This window comes from Cotesia typhae, unplaced genomic scaffold (assembly GCF_013202065.1).
Source record: "Cotesia typhae breed Kobodo isofemale line unplaced genomic scaffold, CoteBio_Ctyphae contig_4, whole genome shotgun sequence".
In the NCBI taxonomy this organism is placed as follows: domain Eukaryota; kingdom Metazoa; phylum Arthropoda; class Insecta; order Hymenoptera; family Braconidae; genus Cotesia; species Cotesia typhae.
In genome coordinates this window covers 1,126,614-1,147,414 of record NW_027423748.1, presented here as the reverse complement: position 1 = coordinate 1,147,414, position 20,801 = coordinate 1,126,614, and the positions used below count along the sequence as shown (strand labels likewise).

At 34.4% G+C, this 20,801-nt stretch overlaps 3 protein-coding genes across 3 annotated transcripts; 2 read left to right on the top strand and 1 right to left on the bottom strand.

The window, feature by feature from the left end:
* Positions 1-11,971: 11,971 nt before the first annotated feature.
* LOC141527422 (activity-regulated cytoskeleton associated protein 2-like) lies at positions 11,972-12,319 on the bottom strand. The gene has a single exon (XM_074242903.1). The coding sequence runs from the start codon at positions 12,317-12,319 to the stop codon at positions 11,972-11,974; it is 348 nt and encodes a 115-aa protein (XP_074099004.1).
* A 4,908-nt stretch (positions 12,320-17,227) lies between these two features.
* Positions 17,228-18,592, top strand: LOC141527421 (uncharacterized). The gene is made up of 3 exons (XM_074242902.1): positions 17,228-17,412; positions 17,652-18,236; positions 18,411-18,592. Exons 1-3 carry the CDS (start codon positions 17,391-17,393, stop codon positions 18,590-18,592), a joined length of 789 nt encoding a protein of 262 aa, XP_074099003.1. The 5' UTR covers positions 17,228-17,390.
* Positions 18,593-18,654: 62 nt separating this feature from the next.
* Positions 18,655-19,615, top strand: LOC141527420 (uncharacterized). Its single transcript, XM_074242901.1, has 2 exons — positions 18,655-18,692; positions 18,761-19,615. The coding sequence occupies exon 2, from the start codon at positions 18,824-18,826 to the stop codon at positions 19,613-19,615; it is 792 nt and encodes a 263-aa protein (XP_074099002.1). The 5' UTR covers positions 18,655-18,692; positions 18,761-18,823.
* The last annotated feature ends 1,186 nt before the right edge of the window (positions 19,616-20,801 follow it).

Here is a 20,801-nt window from a genome sequence, read left to right as displayed (position 1 = left end):
GTTTAATAAAATTTTGTTACTTGTTCCAAATTTTGCCAGCGCGTAATTGTGGAAAATAAAATATATTGGATGGTTAAAAATTGCCTAATAATTATTTTGGACGAAAGGATTAAATCGCCAAAATAATTATTTGAAGGAACAATTTTCGAAGTTTTGTGATATTTTAGTATGAAAAATAAGTTTTGGGAAAATTATTTTAATTTAAGCGCAAAGGAAATTTTATAAGTCCCGAGCCAAAATTTGTATGGGAACTAAACGAATGGATAGAGAATGAGCGAAATGCCGATTAAAATGTAAAATAATTTGAAATCGAAAATAAGAACTTAGAATTTGGCGAAACGAATGGATAGAGAATGAAGGGAAGCCAATTAAATTGATAGTTTGTAAATACAAAGTAGATGGCAAAAACGATCATTCCGTTTCGCTGTGAGTGACTTGTTTGGAAAATGATAAAGCCGGAAAATTAATGACAATTAGCAACTAGTCTCCTGGCAGTAGTTCTCCTGAAGAAGACCATTCTCTGGACAACGAAAACGGAAGAGCTCTACCTTCGAGTCCGACCGAGACCAAGGTAAGTGCTTCAGTACTCCTGGAGATTAGGGACTCCCCGTACGAAGGCCTTCAGCGGAGGTACGGCAGGTGAAACTAGTCGAGTAGGTGGGGGCGAGACAGAGACCATCCGCTTACCCTCTGGGGGGAAGGGCCGAGTAGGGCTATTGGGGTTTCGTCGACCAGACACCCCCAACGGCGACCGGGGTAATTAGAACCGCGAACAGTAGACCGCGAGTCTTGTTGGGAGTGTGTGGGAGTGTTACCGACCGATGGTCACCGTGAAAACGCGAGAACGCGAAATTTTCCTTTTGTAAAGGTAGTAGTAGAGGGCTATCCGTCTTTTCTTGTGTAATTAGAGATTTAATAATAAAGTATCTATTCTTTAACCGCAAATTTGGGTTTCCACCTGGTTCATTCTTTCATCCCTTTTTCGATCCTGGACTCCGACGAGTAATAAATCTGAGCAGGGGATAGGCGTTTGGCAGATTTCTACTTTTCTTTTCACCGATAATTAGTGTACGAGTCGTAGGGAGAGCAAAACCCGTTACAACTGATTTGAAAAAATTGGAAAACTGAAATCGACAAGACCTTGTGGGCGGTGACATTTTCCTAAAGTCTATGTTCAGGGGAAACTCTAGGCCAATTACAATAACACTCAGTGGTCCGAGTTTCCCTTTCTCAAGGAGCCCAACGCTTCGGGTTGCGCACTACTCCTTCCACGTTGTCTCAAGGGCCTGTTGACCCCCTTCTCTTAAATTCTATATTTAATAATTAGAAAGGAATTATTATTAAATTTTTACCCTTTTCACTATTTTAAATTATTAATTAAAATATAATTTCCGATGATCATATCTTATTATTCTACTCACGAGGTATTATTAAATTAGTTAGCTAAAAATTAATTTGTGTATAGATTACAAATTATCATTAGTTTCTTAGATCTAAATTTTTCTTTTTATTTAAGTCGTTATGTCATTCGAAAATAAAAGAACCATTTATTTATTTTTTTTTGTTTAGACTTAAACTATAGTTATTTAATTTTTGTTCCTTAAATTATCAACATTTATATTTTTTTTTGTTGATACTAGAATTATCATGACATTCCTTTTTATTTTTTTCTTTTATCATTATTTACTTTCGTTGTATTTAAACTATTGTTTATATATACATTTATTTTGTTATCGAAAACTTCTATTTCGGATCTCGACAAAGTTTAAAATTCCATTAGGGTATTTGTTCAGGCTTAAATCTCTTAGTGTGGTCAGGCCCAGCTAAAACTAAATTTTTTTAAAATAAGTTTCTTTTGAAAATACTATTGATAAATTTGAAGATAACAAAAATTTGAGATAACAAAGTAAATGTACGTAACGACAAAATTACAAAATTATTACTAAAATAATTAAAGTCTATTCAATATTAAATAAAAATGTCGAACATTGAGTCCGACATAACAATCATTCAAAATTTTTCATTAAGTCAATTTTTTAACATAACTAGAAATAGTATTCGAATATATTTCCGAGAAAAGAGTCGGAATGAATATAGATTAGGGTGGGTCAAAAAAATCAACTATTTTTTTTTTTACAATTAATACGGAAAAATGGGTTACTAGGCATCTTAAAAAAATTCTCACCAAATATGAACTCTTAATTTTAATAGGAAGATCCTCCGCGTCGCAGTTTTTCATTTTTTTCTCAGTCCAATAGAAAAAAATTCATTCCTCATCATTAATTGGTCGTACAGAAAAAATTTTTTTAAGAATTTTGTAGGAAATTTAATGCTCTACAAAAAAGGTATCCTATGTTTTTTCCGTAAACCTCACCATTTCACTAATATTGAAGATTTAAGATTGATTATTTTAAGTCAAATGTCACTTTTGTTTATAAATTTTATAACTCGACAAGAAATGGCTATTATTGAATGGGCAATAGAAATTTTTGTAGCAAATTAACTGCTCTATAAAAATGAAATCTTATGTTTTGGCGATTAAATTAATCGTTCAAAAGATATTCATCATCAAACTTTCATGTATATCGATTTTAAGAGTTTTTGATTAAATAATCGAAAAATTTCAATTTAATCTATCAGTTTTGAGAAAATTTACACGAAAAATTTTTTTCATCAACTGAGAAACTTCAAAATGTTTTTCAAGCTTTTTTTTTATGTGTAAGTATTTTTATCTACATTTAAAAAAATAAATTGTACATTATTTATCGCTTAGTTAATCATTTATCAATAAAAAAGCAAAGTTTTCATTATAAATATATTATGATTTCAGTTTTAGAGAAAAAATGTCCGATTAGTTATAAGATAGTTTTTATTTCAATTTTCAACTGAGCTATTTATTTTCAAACAATTTTTTGTTGCAAGTAGGGTAGTTTTTTCGATGCTCTTTCACAACTTGCAATAAAAATTGAAATTGCTCTTCGTCTTTCGTTAAGCATTGGTTATATTCACTTACTAATGCGACACCTCGCTCTGCCACATCATTAACAACTTTCAATTGTGCGAAAAATTCTTTATTTTCATTATAACTCTCATCAGTAGACCATAAATCAATATTTTTGTCAAGAAAATCATACGGCAGATCAAAGATCTCAAAAAGTTTTAATGACTTCTTAGAAACAAAGTCACTTATATTTTTTTGCAGAATTAAATGTAAATTTTTTCTATCAATAATAAATCTTCTTGCTTTAGAATCTGTACCTTCGCGAGTCTTAACAGCTTCGACAATATTCTTCTTTATGTTTAATGGAACGGTATCATCAAAAAGTGATAAAATAGCAAGTTCATCACTTAAGTACCATAAATGTGAAGTCATTTTTTCACATGTAGCCAAGGAAATTAAAGAATTAATTTTACTGTACTCAATTAAATTTTTCATAAACTCTAAGTCGTGATTAGTAGCAGAAGTCGCAGAAGTTGATGAAAACCAAGCTTTTACATACACCATAACTATGAAAATACAAAATTGTCGAAGACCATCCAATTCTTTCTTAGAAAGGTCAAATTCATCTCTAAAAATAAACATTTTTAGGCAATAAATTGCCTTTGCCATCCATCTTGCATGATGAACTGCACCAGGACGCTTGAAGAAAACTTGCTCTCGTGGCATTTCTCCCAGAAAAATTAATGACAATTCCAATATTTCTTTATAGTCATCTAGGGGTTGCGATAACTACCAAAAGTAATCAATTATTCGTAAAAAATCAAAAATTATCCTCTACACTTAAAATTGTATTTAAATAATACCTGTAAGTATCGCTTAATAAATGAAGATAGATTATTTTTTCATTCGTAATAATATTAGCAACAATACTATCTTCAACACCAGATTTATACTTCGTTTTATCGAATGTGTCCCAAAATTTTTGAATCTGCCAAATATTGGAACATTTGGTCCGGATGATACTGGCCAATAGACTTCGAATGCACTCCTTAAAATGATCTCATAAATATGATGGCGACATGGTAACCAAATTAATTCTTTTCCTAAGGCCTTTTCAATTTCTTTACATGTACCATGATGGATTCCTGTATAGTAAAAATAGATAATTACACTTTAAGTTCTGTATTTAATAAAAATTTTAACGCATATTTAAAATCTATAAATAAATAAAGAATTATAACTAATGGGCACGTGTCGAAAATTTAATTAATGTATGAAAACAATTCAACTAGAACGATGAAAATAAAATTTTCTTTTAAATATTTTATCATTGATTAGTTACCCGTATTAACCGCAGTCGTGTCAAAACACATCGCCTTAATGTAACTAATAATACCCCATTGATTTAACGTTGACAAGATGGTTGCTGTTTGATTTTCTGCCGATCCACTATTCATTTTTGGAACTCCAAGTAACTGCTCAGTACCAAAAGCAGTCAAAATAATCGGTAATCGATCCAAAAATTTCGATTCAGAATTGTCATTCAGTATTTTTCCATCCCAATGCACGACATATTTATCATGAGCTTTGAAGTTATCTTTTAGTCCTATAGCAATGTCTTTTCGTAAAAGCATGCGAGTTCGTTGAATTGTTCGATAACTAAGAGTTGTATCTTCTACATTAACACCAACACTTGATAGAACTGGAGCAATAATGAAGATCGCATTTCTACTACTGACATTAGCTCTGTCGAGTGCTGAGATAAGCTCTGGAGTTAGAATATTTATTTTTGCTCGTGTTGTCAGTATTTGAGGCACATACTCTAAATCTGAACCAAAATTTGTAGCTTGACTTAATGTAAGAGTTGAAGATGACTCTGATTCCTCACTTCGAACAATCTCATGGCTGGTTGAGGGTTGATTCAAATCTAAAATAAGCGTTGTTATTTAATTAATGGAAGCAAAAATATGGAACTCATTCATTTTGACATCAAATAAGGAACACAAAGAGTTTTTTATTTATCATCTACGAACATATTGATATTTGTGATTTAATTAATTAGAAAAACAATAATATACTTTATTATTCATAATTTATAATCAATTTAATTTATTTTCAATTCTGATTAAAATTTATAATAATTAAATATTGTAAATACTCACGACTTTCATCTACTTCCATCGTATTCATAGTACTGTTTAATTTATTTGGGTTATTTGAAAGAATTTCTTTCCGGGTATCACTTTTTTGATTTGAATATAGTTCACGAATATCATTATCAAGCAGTTTTGTTGATTTATGATCTACAATATCAAATAATGCTTTGATTTCATTCTGAAATATTATTACATTTTTGTTTTGGGCTGATGATTTTTTTCGCACAAAAGATTTTTGCAATTTCAACCATCGGTTATGATAGCGAAGAATTTTTTGTATTACATTAGTTGATCCACTAGTCGGAATCTGGTTGTTTTTCCATAGTTCAATAACTTGATCAGTTGCATTTTTAGCACTTTGTTTGATAGAACATTTTAACACTTTGAGCTGATAAAAAAAAAACACTCATAACCTCTTTCACTGTTGGCAACTTACGTTCTGAAATTTTTTGCATGGGTTTTCCGATCAAATGAATTTCCTTATCCATATTTACGATAAATATATAAATTTATGTAGTGACCGCAAAATTTGTAAATATTTAATCGTTTTATCACATATACAAGATCATAACTTGTAGAAACACTAGAAATGCTGTAGAAAATGTAAACAAATATAAACAATATAACTATAAAGAAAAATATAGGTGGCGCTAGTTCACAAGGGAAACAGAGTAAATAGAATACAAAACAAAAATTCTCTACAGAAGAAATTTTCCCAAGGACAATATACAGCTGTAGTGGAGAAATTTTTTAAGACGTTTTGAAGACGTTATAAAAAAACAACATGATCGTGATTTCTAATGATGAAAAATAAAAAGTTTGGAATTATTGAATAAAAATTTTGAAAACAAAATTCAAATAATACTTACATTAAAGACAAAAAATGAAATTTTCTCAAAACTGATAGATTAAATTGAAATTTTTCGATTATTTAATCAAAAACTTTTAAAATCGATATACATGAAAGTTTGATGATGAATATCTTTTGAACGATTAATTTAATCGCCAAAACATAAGATTTCATTTTTATAGAGCAGTTAATGTGCTACAAAAATTTCTATTGCCCATTCAATAATAGCCATTTCTTGTCGAGTTATAAAATTGATAAACAAAAGTGACATTTGACTTAAAATAATCAATCTTAAATCTTCAATATTAGTGAAATGGTGAGGTTTACGGAAAAAACATAAGATACCTTTTTTGTAGAGCATTAAATTTCCTACAAAATTCTTAAAAAAATTTTTTCTGTACGACCAATTAATGATGAGGAATGAATTTTTTTCTATTGGACTGAGAAAAAAATGAAAAACTGCGACGCGGAGGATCTTCCTATTAAAATTACGAATTCATATTTGGTGAGAATTTTTTTAAGGTGCCTAGTAACCCATTTTTCCGTATTAATTGTAAAAAAAAAATAGTTGATTTTTTTGACCCACCCTAATATAGATCGATAATAGATTAAAAAAAAATAGGGTGGGACACTTGATAAAGGATATTAGAACGACAAGTAATGTTCGATCGACGTATATCGATCTAACAAAATAAATACTAATATCCTTTATAAAAATATGATCGCCTCCACGTGGCGTGTCCTGGGTAACGACCAAAGAACTACAGAACAAGCAACGCAAAAGGATTAAATAAAATTGCATGAATATAAAGCGTAACAATTTTTGTCTAATGACGTAAAATAGTTGTCCGCGTAGTTCAAAAAATCGTAGCTTCAAACGACCTTTTAAACTATTTTTAAATCATTTTTTTCCAAATTCTTAAGTCTTTGGGGTGGCTGGAAGGGTAGTTCCGGGGGAGTTATTGTCTTGATTATTTTTTATATTAGGTGGGGGTGTAAAAGGAGTGTTCAGAACAAATGGCAGCTTCAAACGACCCGTTGAACTATTTTTCTTGTATTTTTTTTTTTAGATGTCTAAGTCTTAGGGGTTGCTGAAGGGGTAGTTTTGGTATTTTGAGAATCCAATATACTATTTCCCGGGCTCTTTGACTTATTTTGAAACTGAAAAATCGTTTTCAGTCTCAAAAGCAAAAAAAATTTTTTTTTGATTTTCGTTCAAAAAAAAACGTTCTGATCTTCAGGTACATCACTTCTGGTGTTGAGTGACACTCGGTGATGGCTCGTTGGTGATGCACTTTCCTCAAGACTAGTTTCCATGCTTTGAGGTCTTCTAATTCTGCCTCTGCGAACTTCGAGGGTCTGTGGAAATATAATTCTTCCCCATCGATTCGCCAGTCTGGAAACTTGTCAGGCCTTCATCGTACATCTCTTTCACGTCGGTCGTACTAGCGATCTATATCGTCGCCTATCACTGCAAGGATTTTATCCTGCCCTTCTGAAATTCTGGATACGGCATCTGGAACGTGGTGTAGAGCTCCCTATCGATGGACTATGGTGTATCGGTACTCCATGAGCTCTAACTCCCATCTGGCAAGTCTACCTGTTGGATTTTTGAGGTTGTGAAGCCAAGGTAGACTACTATGATCTGTAACAACTGTGAACTCGTACCCTTCTACGTAACACCGAAACTTGCGGATAGACCAAATGACTGCAAGACATTCTTGCTCGGTGACGATGTATTTTCTCTCCGCGTCAGTCAGGGTTCGACTCGCATAAGCGATAACTCGTTCTTGATCACCAATAAACTGTGTTAGGGCTGCGCCAAGTCCTACTGAGCTGGAGTCAGTCTGCAAGGTGAACGGTAAACTGAACTCGGGACAGGGTAATATTGGGGCTGAAGTCAGATATTCCTTTAACGTCTGCATAGCTGTATCCTGTTCGGGACCCCAGTTCCATGGTTGGTCCTTTTTCAGCAGTTTTGTGAGTGGAGCCGCGATGATAGTGAACTCCGGGATTGTAACAGGGTAAAATTACCCTTAATCGATAAGTCACCGGATATCGATAATTATTCGACATAGCACTGGCGCGTCTCGATCTTCGGGCCTAAAGGGAGAATAGGAGGGGGTGAGTTTGGGTTAAAATAGGTGAGCCGTGCAGTGGAAAAGGGAGAAGTAGTGTGACCGTCAGACTGAGTGCCACGGTAATCAAGAAGGACCGATCCCCGGAGTAGTGACGAGACGAAGGAAGCCAACTACAACTAGGACTTCATCCCCAATGAGTGAGTTAGATCATCGTTTTGTTCGTCAAGGTATCAATTATTGCTCTGTGGGAAAGATGTGGACCGCGGTTTACCGAATACCCAGTTACTTCTCCTATTTAATTATTATAGATCGTTTAATCGACGATTATTAATAAATTAATTGTGGAACATTTCCTAGTTTTGGATTTAGTGATTTTCATGGGGGTTTATACCCGAGGATCACTCAATCGACCTTGCGGGAAAATTTTAATAACTAAAAATTATCAATTAATTAATTAACATCTGAAAATTTCGTTAATTTTATTGTTGTAATTCTTATAACAATTAAATTAGTAAAATTGATTGATTTTTGTCATTGAAAAAAAATCGACAAATTATTAAGTATATTATATTAGGAATTTTTTATTGAGAATATTATATTATAAAATTATTTCGTCAAGTGTAAATTTAGTAATTTTGGGGATTAAGTCCGTGAAGTAGTTAAATTAAAATTACTGAAATTGATAATTATCGGCGTGAATATTAAGTCCAAGAAATCGGTTAATTGAGTGAAAAATTTTTCGCAGTAAAAATTTAGTCAAAATTAATTAATTAACTTATGTTAATAATTTTGAACGTGATTGAGAATTTTATATTGTGATTTATTTAATTATCAAAAGTTAATTCAAGGCAGTAAGACCTTTTGTTCTAAATAAGTTTTGATATATTCTTAAGACCATGACAATAAGTTACTGAGGAATTTTAATCCATCTAATATTTTAACGGAATTAAAATTAACAATTGGAATTGAGAATTGGTTGTAAATTGAATATTGTTTGTCGTTTTATTAAATTACTAATGATTGAATAATTTAATTTAAATATTTTAACTAAAATTTAATTACATTCGATTTGTTAAAATTTTATAAAGTAAAAATCAATTAGAGTCAGTAGTAGTGTGAGTGTGAGACAAGTGTGGGTTATGTGTGAGTTGCAGAGTATCTAGGTCTATGTTTCGTCGCTGGGCTGTTGTTCTGTAGTAATGTGTGTATAAGCTGCAGGAGTATCTAGGTCTATGTTTCGTCGCTGGGCTGTTACTCCTGTGAGCCGAGTCAACGAGCCCGGTATATGATTCGTCTCTGTGCGGGTGATTGTAGGTTTAGAAATCGGGTAGACGCCGAAAGGGGTCCGTTACGTGTAGACGCCGAAAGGGGCACGTGTTAGAAATCGACGGGTAGACGCCGAAAGGTGCTCGTCGAGAATAAGTTAGAAATCGACGGGTAGACGCCGAAAAGGGGCTCGTCGAGAATAAGGAAGTTGTTAAGTGTGGTTAGTGTGTGAGTGAATGTATTTTGTTAACTAATTTTAAGTCAAACCTTGTTAAGTTTTTTTTTTATTGTTAATAAATGTTGATCAACCTTGTTAATTAATTATATATTATTCAACAGCGCCTTCCTCCACTCTCTCTACCCTAAGATTAAGTTTTCTCAGCTCTGGACCGGTTCCAGGAACCGTGATTAAAAATCCTGTTGGCGCCCTGATAATTACATTGGTTGTTAGTTTTATTTATTTATTTATAAAATAGATTAGGGGCCAACCTGAACAGGTAAAACTGTTACAGGATGAACCGTCTATACCAAGACGCCATACCTAAAAATTTCCGCAGCTGCTTGATGTTGCGCGGGCTTGGAAATTTTTTCACTGCTGAAGTTTTCTCTGGATCGACCTGTAACCCTTCGGAATTGACGAGAAATCCCAGATAACGGACCTCGGAGCAGCAAAATTCGCTCTTCTCTCGGTTGATTATTAGTCCGGCACCCTGAAGTTTCTCTAACACTTTCTTCAACCATTTCAAGTGTTCCTCATATGTTTCAGTAACGACAATAATGTCATCCAGGTATACGAAAACGTGTCGATACATTTCCAGACCAATGAGTTGGTCTATCATCTTCTGGAAGGTTGCTGGAGCATTAGTTAAGCCAAAAGGCATTCTTCGAAATTGGAACAATCCTCTACTTGGTACTACAAAGGCTGTTAACGGTCTGGAGCGCTGCGTAACTTGGATTTGATAATAAGCTTGACTAAGATCAATAGTCGTGATGTATTTAGCTTGTCGTAGGTGATCCAAAATACCAGTCATGTTTGGTATCGGATACGCGGCTTTCTCAGTGACGGCATTTAACTTTCTGTAGTCGATACAGAATCGCCACTTCCCATTCGGTTTCCGTACCATGACGACAGGGCTTGACCAATCGCTGTCGGATACCTCGATGACGCCTTCGTCTAACATTTTATCGACTTCTTTCCAAATGCTCTCCTGGAGTATGGGCGTCACGTTATACGGTTTTTGCTTGATCGGTGGATGATCTCCGACATCTATATTGTGTTCTACCAAGTTCGTCATCCCAAGTTTTCCTGATGGTAGAATGTTATGGTCCAGAAATTCCTGTAGCTGGTCCTGTTGTTCCCCTGTAAGAGTCTGGATACCGCAGCAAATAATTGCACATGAGGAAACCGTTCCTTTTACGAACTTATATTTTTCCTCAGGCTTTGAGCTGAAATACCATAGGTTAGCTGAGAAGCCGATCACCATCTCAGCTGCGCTTAAAAAGTCCAATCCCAACACACATGGTTGAGAGAAGGAGGGCATCCAGTATAGTTGTGCTGTAACTAAACGTTTCTGCAACTGTATTTCCGTTGTAGTCGTTTGATTAACTCGCTGTTCCTCGCCATTGGCGAGTATAACTCGACGTGTAGGCACCAGTTCGGTTGGCAAGTTCAAACGAGTTACTAGAGCAATTCCTTCGAGTCCCAGGAACGATTTGGATGCTCCGGAGTCCAATAGAGCTTCTAATGGTTGGTCACCGATGTATATCGTGACGTAGAAAGCTGCTGGAGACTGGTTGTCTCGTTTCATGGAATTATTCTGTAGCTGGGAAAAGTCGATAATGACCGGAATTTTATTGGCCTCACTTGTCGAGCTTTCCACGGGGTGTACTGTGTCCTGGATTAACTGATCCGACTCCGGGCGTTTTATTAGTGATTCCCGCGTCGGTTGGGGTCTCACTGTTGCTCGTTTCCCGGGTTACAGAATGGACACGTTGCTGTAGTGTATCCTGAGGCTCGACATCTGAAGCAAAAGATTCGTCTGGGCTTTGGACAGTCTCGGTGACGATGTCCTGTCTCCTCACAGTTCCAACATCGAAATTCTTTAGACTGTGACACTGAATCTGCAGCTGTATTATCAGCCTTGGGATGGCTGTTGTTGGTAACGAGGCTCGAAGCCAGCGGCTCTGGTAGGCTCATTACAGTGTTCGTTCTCGAGTCTGTAGCAGTATGTTTATTCTTATTACCAAATTTCTGGGGCTTACCCTAAGGCCTTGAGGCCTTTCGCCCTAACTGTAGCGCGTCCAAGTTGTCGACTGGGACTTCGATTTCCAAGGTTCCCTCAATTTCTCCTTGGGGTTTATCCTCGGAGTCCTGGACTACTCTCAGTGGGAGGGGATCCATTCTATCCCGACCCAAACGACGTGTACCTGTACCTCGCTGATCTGTAACTCTATATCGTCCCGTCTGCTGATCCTCAGTTGAGTAGACAAACGATGGACACAGTGAGTTTCTCGGTAGCGGTGGGGGACGATAATTGTTTGCCCTCTGTATTATCCTTTCTTGGCGGATTGCCTGCACTTCCAACTCGTCCATTGTCCAACAATTTTGAGCTGAAATGACTAATTGGAATGACGGTAACATGTTACGATGCGTGTACTTCACTCTCTCGATTTCTGGTCACGGAGGGTCAGTGCGTGAGAATAAGCCATTCATACACGCGATGTAATGACTGATCAGCTCGTCTCGCGCCTCTGGTTGGTTCGAGATCTCTTCTCGGAACGCCATTTGATTATCTGGATCGGCAAATCTGTATCTCATAGTTTGCTTGACGTCTACCCACGTATGGAAGTTTTGCAAGCGGCCTCGATACCATGTTAATGCGGCACCAGATAGTGAGAACGGTAAGGCCCTTAACAGGTCCTCATCTCTCACCCTAACCATCTCGAGTCCCTCGTCGACCCTCATAATAAAGGTCTCGACATCCTCATGACGTGCACCACCGAACGAAACGCGCCATTTGTGCATGATGCTCAACAGCGTGGTGGCTCTGATAGGTGCTGGAGCTCTAGCGTCATAGTTGATGTCATCGTCGTCGGGTATCTCGTAATCTTCCAGCGTTGGGTGAACTGGACGTCATGTTTGATCTCCTGGTGTTCGGCGGGGATCCTGTCCACGTGGTGGAATTCGCCTAAAACTGTGCGATCGGCGCGGTGGAGATCGGTACTCCCTCCTCTGGCGATGATCTAGACTGTATCGGGTTCTATCTCGCCGTGGGTCGTTACCAGGGCGAGTGGGTGGAGGCTCACTCAATTGATCCCGATCGCAACTGTAACGGTTTCGTTTTGGTATTGTACCGGTGTTCGGCTGACCTAGTCGACCGGTATTCCCCGGGTCTTCGGGATTCTGTCCGGGTAGGACGTTATACGGTGATCTGAAACGAAATCGCCGGCTGTCCTCATCCGAGGTGCCGGTCTCTTCAACGTTCATACGCCTTTCTCGCTGAGCGTCCTTTGTGGAACCGTCGTCCGACATCTTCGCTCACTTATTATTCCCGAAAGGGGTGGGAAAAGGCAAGTCTTTGTACAAGAGACAAAGGTATGATGTACTAAATGTAACTTCGGTTATTTTCTGTAACTCACTTGGGGTATTTTATCAATGTAACGGGAGAGGTATATTTAGGGTGTAAGGAGTTTTCTAAGGTTAACTTAGTTATTACGTTTTCACTGTTAGCTAACTGAATATTATTATTAATAAAGCAATATAAATTTATTATTAATTAGATATTATTATTAAACTCACCAATTCAGGAACCCCTACCGTAGATTTACTACTTAACTTTATTTTAATACTGTAGCTTTGTCTGAACAATGTAATTTAATTTGAATAATGTAGCCTTATTATCTGTATGTACACTAACTGGAATCAACTCAATAGAATCACTGAATTATTAACAAAATAATTTGTTAATTAATTGTAATTACTTTTGTAATTTTACTGTAATTAATTTCGGAATTGATTATACTGTAATAGCGGTGAGACTAAATGTAGGTAGCTTGTATGGCATAAAGAACTTTGATAAATTTTGAGTTATTAGCAGACACGTCTGAATCGCACTAATAGTCACTTTGGAATGAGCTGTGATCGATGACTTTTTCCGGGGGTCGATGTCATCTTGAGATTTTTCTCCGCCACCGCCGGTGTCGATATTCGATCATAGTTCGAGCGTCTTAGCCAATTAGGACAGTCCTAGGGCCCAGTACTCACCCCTTGCTACCCCTTCCACCGATAAGAGTGGAGGGCTCAGCTACTTCTCCTGATAGGCGTTGAGTCGGTTTGCGCGCTTTTCGGTGATGTTGTCACCATAGCTAGAGGGGTGGTTGGCTCGTGCCAACACTTGAGCTGTTGTTTACACTGTAGCATCTAAGCCTCAGCTTATAACAAAGACATTCTTTCTTTTCTTTCTTCGGCTGAGAAATATTCGACAGCCAAAGTTACATTCCTTAGAAGATTACCGTAATATGATACTTTATAAAGACTCGATGAACTCACTTATATTATGTTGACAAAAATATTTGAGTAACTAAAATAGATATTTTATTTTCTTTTTCTCTGTACTGTTTTCTCGGAACTGTAAAACTAACAAACTTAAGAAATAACTTTCACGTATTACGGAGGCTAATCTTTTACACAAACTTTGGATTAAACTTTATCTCTAACACTCTTTGAATAATTCTCAATAACTTATAACTCAAATACCGCGAATAAAATTCTTGCAACAAAATTATGGATCTTAAGGTGTTGTTTCTCTTATTTCGCAGGCCCGTACGTTGGACGCCAATTTATAACGAGAATTTTTTAAAGTCGATCCAGGTGTTCGATCGCTACAGTGTTCCCCGCTTCCAGACCTTGGCGTGAATCGCCAATTGATAATCGGATTTTTCTTGGGGGTTTACGGGATCTTACTTCTTACTAAAATTCTAAATTATACTTCGGTATTTTCCCGATTTTTGGTTGCTGGTCTCAATAAAAATAGGGCGCTAGGTAATTTTTAATCACTGGAATTACCAAACCAGTGAAAACGTAATCAGATAATTTTTATTCGCTAGGAATTATCAAACTAGCCCAAACTCATAAACGAAATTAGATAATTTTTGATAGCTAGAAACTATCAAACTAGCCAATAAACGTAAACGTAATGGGGAACACAAAACTTAACAAAATATAGACCAAATAACCAACAACCAGAAAGACAACGGGATACCTCGGGGTTGCTCAGTGTGCTGGTTCGTGGAGAGAGGGTGTGATTCGAGTAAAGAGTGGATCCATGATTGCAATGACTTTATTCGCAACACCAAAATTTATACTCAACAAAATCCTTATTTATTTAACCAAAACTTTATCTTAAATAACAAACTTAAACATAACTACGACAAAATTATCGGAACAACATAACTAACAATAAGAAACGCTATAGTCATGTTATATACTCTTACTCTTATAAAATTAAACAAATAAAATAAATAAATTTTAGAATAATAATCTCAAATAAATAAATGAATCTAAACAACTTGAACAATATTCTCAAATAGATCAGTCAACGTACTCTAGATTATTTACAACATAAAAGGGTGCTGTAGAATCGGCTAACTAATATCTTATGACCAAGAACTCGATTATTAACGCTCAAATTACAATAAATAAAGCGATCTCATACCCCTTATAACAGTTCCATAACCTGGAACTGAAACTCTACGGACGTCCGATCACCTGAAGTGACCAGCGGCAACTCATAAACACGACTGTACTCTACGAAGTCCAAAACTCGACTGTTAAACGTGACTCTCTCACAACTAAAATCTCTATAATCAATTAATTCCCAAATATTTTGAATCTTTAATCAAACAATTGAAGCTCTGAGTACGGATATTCCTTTGGTAGATGCTCTCCAGGAACTGACTACGGCTGGGATCGAAACTCAAAACTCAAAACGTAAACGTAACATTAAACAAAAGTAGATAATTTTTTATTGGCTAGAAATGTTCAAAACTAGCTAAAACGTAAACTTAACCGAAAACTTAAATTGATCCCCTATGCTTTCGCCATATTCCTTTACGTCGGAGCGCTGGCATCTCAATCAGACTTAGGCATTCCACCAGTAAGTCTCAAAGGGTTAGACTGGTGTCTAACGTCAAACGAAACCGGGTCACTTATAGTCCCGCTCCACGGTAACGCTGACTTACCCACGTCCTCTGCAACCTCAAAACCCAACACTAAAAATTCAGAACTCGAAACTCAAAACTCAAAATCCGAAACAAAATTCAAAACTCAAAATAACTCAAAAATAACTCAAGAAAACCCTTAATCGACTTGACCTTGATATTTTTCACAACTTGACTCTAAAAACTTACTCTACTCTTAAAATCCTAAAATCTTAACTGTAACATTAATTCTCTAAATTCACTCTAAAACTATAAACTTCGTTACTCGGCATCAACACTCACTTAATTCACAAAACAATTTTCTTTAATCTTTAAAATTATATTTTCTATGGTATTTGGCCTTGAAATATCAGCTTAAAACTACAAAAATTCGTTGGCGCTAGTGACCTTCATTTTAAATAGACCCCGGTCGTTAAAATAACGTCACAATATATATATATATATTAGGGTGATTCAAAAAAAAAGAATATTTTTTTTTTCGTTTGGTACTCTGAACAATAGGTTCCTAGACACCTCTAAGAAAGCCTCTCCAAGCATGAGTTCTTAATTGTAACGGGAAGGTCCTCCTTCTTACAGTTTTCTATTTTTTCTTATTATCAGATAGAAAAATTTATATCTCGCTTCCAACTACTTGAAAAAATATCTTGTTCCTTAGATTTTGTAGGAAATTGAATGCTCTACAAAAAAGGTCTCTTACGATTTTTTCGTAAACCCAACCGTTTAAAAGATATTAACGGTTAAAGTTTGATTATTTTTGGGAAAATTTTTTATTTCTTATGAATTTTATAACTCAATGAAAAAAATCATTATGAATGATGAAACTCATAGTTTTGTAGGAAATTTACTGCTCTATAAAAATGGTCTCTTATGATTTTTCGATCAAGTTGAGCGTTTACGAGATATTCATCGTCAAACATCAATGCATATCAATTTTTCTAGTTTTTGATCATTAATTCGAAAAATTTCAATTTATTCTGTGAGTTTCAAGGAAATTTAGACAAATTTGAGTTTTTATTATAAAAGCAACTCCTATAGATGTTTTCTGTTCAAAAATTCATTTGAAAGTTTTTATTCTAATAATATTTTTTTAATTTTATCTTTAATAATTTAAAATCCTAATCGCGTTGTCATTTATTATTATGAAATTTGTTCAGTGCGTATTTTTAAATTGTTTTTCACAAAATATACATAAAATTTTCGTTCGAGGGGATTTTTGTTTTGAATTCCATTTCTTCTTCTGTTTGTCTTCTGAAACTAACGCCATCTATGTTTTTACTCTCAACTATCTTCAGTATCTACCCATTTAATACCGTATTTTCAGTGTTCCTAAAACTGATCATCTTAAATACGTAATAAAATAATTCATTTTAAATAAGTCTTATAATCATCACATAAATTTATTTATCATCAATTAACCTACAATGAATAAAGAAATACGTTTTATCGGAATACCTCTACAAAGAATTTCGGAACGTAAGTTACCAAAAGTGAAAGAGGTTATGCGTGTGTTTTTCTACCAACTTAAAATTTTAAAGTATTCAATCAAACAAAGTGCTAAAAATTCAGTTGACCAAGTTATTGAACTGTGGAGAAAAAATCAGATTCCAACTAGTGGAGCTCCTAATGCAATCAAAAAATTTCTTCGCTATCACAGTCAATGGTTAAAATTACAAAAAAATTTCGATAAAAAGAATTCAGCGCAAAACCAAAAGGAAAAGGAGTTTCAGACTGATCTTGAACAATTATTCGACATTGTAAGTAAAAATTTCCTAAAAGGGGTGGATGATAACATTAGGAAGTTGTATTTGGATCAAAAATTCTGTACACACAAAGAGATTCTTTCGAATATTGTACCTGCGTCAAACTCAACTACAGATATGATGGAAATCGATGAAAGCAGTAAGTATCTGAGATAAATAATTGTTATAAATTCAGGTAGGAGTGTAAAACTTCCTTTATATTTATTATAAACAATGAGAATATCATTTTTCTACTTTACTTGCATTATAAATATCGGTATTCCTACGTATGACATTTGACTCGACGGTTTCTGGTACTCATGTTTAATTGCTTCTCATCATAATGAATAAGTGTTGGAAATTTTGTCTGTTTAATTTAAAAATGAACTCTTATTACAGACTTGAATCAGCCGTCTACCAGTCATGGGATTGTTTTAAGTGGAAAATCAGAATCATTCTCGACGCATACATTAAGTGGAACTACAAATTCTGGATCTGATTTGGAGTATGAACCCCCAATTCCGACAAAACGAGCAAAAATAAATGTCTTAACTCCTGAAGTCGTTTCTGCACTTGACAGAGCTAATGTCAGCAGTAGAAACGCGATGTTCATTATTGCTCCGGTTTTATCAGCTGTTGGTATAAAAATTGAAGATACAACGCTCAGCTATAGGTCCATCCAACGAGCTCGTATGGTTCAAAGAAAAGACATTGCTCAAGGATTAAAAGAAAATTTTAAAACACACGATAAATACGTAGTGCATTGGGATGGTAAAATGCTAAATGATCTAATTGAATCCAAATCTGTGGAACGACTACCGGTTCTTTTAACTGCGTATGGTACTGAACAATTACTTGGAGTTCCAATAATGAATTCTGGGACGGCAGTTAATCAAACATCCGCCATTTTATCAACATTGAGTGAATGGGGTATTATTAAGTATGTCAAGGCGATGTGTTTTGACACTACGGCTGTTAATACAGGTAATCAATCAATTACAAAAATATTTTATTGTTGTCATTCTAGTTTAATTTCTATTTCTTACTGAATTTTACTATCAAAATGTATTAATCGTTTACTCGTTTGGATTTGAAATATAACCATTGATTTTTCTTAAATACTAAATTTAACGATAGTCATTTATTATTGTTCTACAGGAATTCACAACGGTACATGTAAGGAAATTGAAAAGATTTTGGGAAGAGAGTTGATCTGGTTATCATGTCGTCATCACATTTTTGAGATCGTATTAAGGGGCGCATTTGAAGTATTTTGGCCTGTGTCATCTGGGCCAAATGTACAGATGTTTGGAAGGTTTAAAAATTTTGGGATGATATAGATATAACTAATTATAAATCTGGTGTTGAAGATGCTGTTGTTGCTGATATCATTTCGAATAAAAAGATGAAATCTCTAGTTTTATTACGAAATCTTTACAGGTATGATTTAACTGTGATTTAAATTATAAAAATTTCGTTATTTTTGACAAATTTTTTATTTTTGATAGTTACTACAACCCCGAGATGATTATAAAGAATTATTGGAATTATCATTGATTTTCCTTGGAGAAATGCCTCAAGAAAAGATTTCTTTCAAACGTCCTGGTGCTGTTCATCATGCTAGATGGATGGCTAAGGCCATTTATAGTTTGAAAATGTATCTATTCAGAGATGAATTCAAACTCTCTCAGAAAGAATTGCATGGTCTTCGTCATTTCTGTATTTTTATAGTCACATTGTATTTAAAAGCTTGGTTTTCATCAACTTCTGGAACAACTGCTGCTTATCATGACTTGCAGTTTATGAAAAATTTATTGGGGTACAAAAATATCAATCCTTTGATTTCTTCAGGTACGTGTGAAAAAATGATTTCGCACTTATGGTATTTGAGCGATGAACTTGCCATTGTATCACTGTTTGACGATGGCGTTCCATTAGAAGTAAAAAAAAGTATTGTTGAAGCTGTTAATACTCGTGAAGGTACAGATTCTAAAGCTAAAAGATTTGTAATTGCTAAAAAAGATTTGAATTCATTGGCGCAGAGAACTCTGAGTGACTTTGTGTCTAAAAAGTCATTAAATCTTTTCAAAATCTTCGATCTACCGTATGACTTTCTTGATGTCGATGTTGAATTATGGCCTACTAATGAGAGTTATCTCGAAAATAAAGAATACTTTCAACAACTAAAAGTTGTCAATGATTCAGCAGAGCGAGCTGTTGCATTAGTCAGTGAATATAATCAATGCTTGACAAAAAATGAAGAACAATTCCAGTACTTATTGCAAGTTGTCAAAGAACATCAAAAACATTCCCAAATTGTAATAAAAGAAATTATTTATAGTAATAGCGTACTGTTATGTTAAAAATATAGACAATTATATTGCAATTGATAATTCAATAAAACATTTATCTATAAAAAAGTTAAATACTGGTTGTTTCTCACTTGATTCAATACTTTTCATATTAAATTTGAAAAGAAATATGTCATTCACTTCAAATTAAACTAATCATTGGCTATATGTCGAAAAAAATGCTCTAATTTCTTGTTTTAATGCAATCAAACAAGCTCAAGACTGAAAACAATATTAAAAAATTGTTTATAACATTTCTTTATCGATCGAAACTCAAATTTATGTAAATTTTCCTGAAACTCATAGTTTAAATTAAAATTTATCGAATTATTGATCAAAAACTGGAAATATTGATATTCGTTAATGTTTGACGATGAATATCTCGTAACGGCTTCACTTAATCAAAAAATCATAAGAGACCATTTTTGTAGAGCAGTAAATTTCCTACAAAATCATGAGTTCCGCAATCCGAAATAATTTTTTTCATCGACTTATAAAATTCATAATAAAAACGAATATTTTCCTTAAAATAGCCAAACTTCAACTATGAATATCTTTTAATCGGTTGAGTTTTTGAAAAAGTCATAAGAGACCTTTTTTGTAAAGCATTCAATTTCTCACAAAATCTATGCCACGGAATATTTTTCCAAGCAGTTGGAAGCGAGATATAAACTTTTTTATCTGATTATTCGAAAAAAATAGAAACCCGCAAAGCGGAGGACCTTCCCGTTATAATTAAGAGCTTATACTTGGAGAGAATTCTTTTTAGGTGTCTACGAACCTATTTTTCAGAGTATAAAGTCAAAAATAAATTATTCGATTTTTTTGACCCACCCTAATGTATACGTATATGGGGCATTCCATACCAACTCGTTTTACCAATGGATTTGCATCCTCGACTTCGCTGAAATTTAGACATTTTTTCGTACTCCTAAAAAAAGGTTTTTATAAATTTTTTCAAATTTTTCATCCACCCAATCGGGAAACATGAATTTTTTTCAGATTTCGAGGATTTTTCTCTTAAAAACCATAACTTAGTATATGATTGTCCGATTTGAATCGTTTTTTTTTTTTTCAAAATTTGTGTGTTTTGACAAATTTTTTAAATAATTTATGCAAAAAATTATTCGTTATGAATTTGATTGTTTTTTTTGTTTATTTTGAACTTAAAACAGCGATTTTAAGATTTTCTGTGTCC

Coding starts and splice junctions, on each gene's coding strand:
- LOC141527420 (XM_074242901.1), top strand. CDS start 18,824: ATGCCTCAAGAAAAGATTTCTTTCAAACGTCCTGGTGCTGTTCATCAT.
- LOC141527421 (XM_074242902.1), top strand. CDS start 17,391: ATGATGGAAATCGATGAAAGCA. Junction 17,413..17,651: donor GATGGAAATCGATGAAAGCA/GTAAGTATCTGA, acceptor CTCTTATTACAG/ACTTGAATCAGCCGTCTACC. Junction 18,237..18,410: donor CACTACGGCTGTTAATACAG/GTAATCAATCAA, acceptor ATTGTTCTACAG/GAATTCACAACGGTACATGT.
- LOC141527422 (XM_074242903.1), bottom strand. CDS start 12,319: ATGCACAAATGGCGCGTTTCGTTCGGTGGTGCACGTCATGAGGATGTC.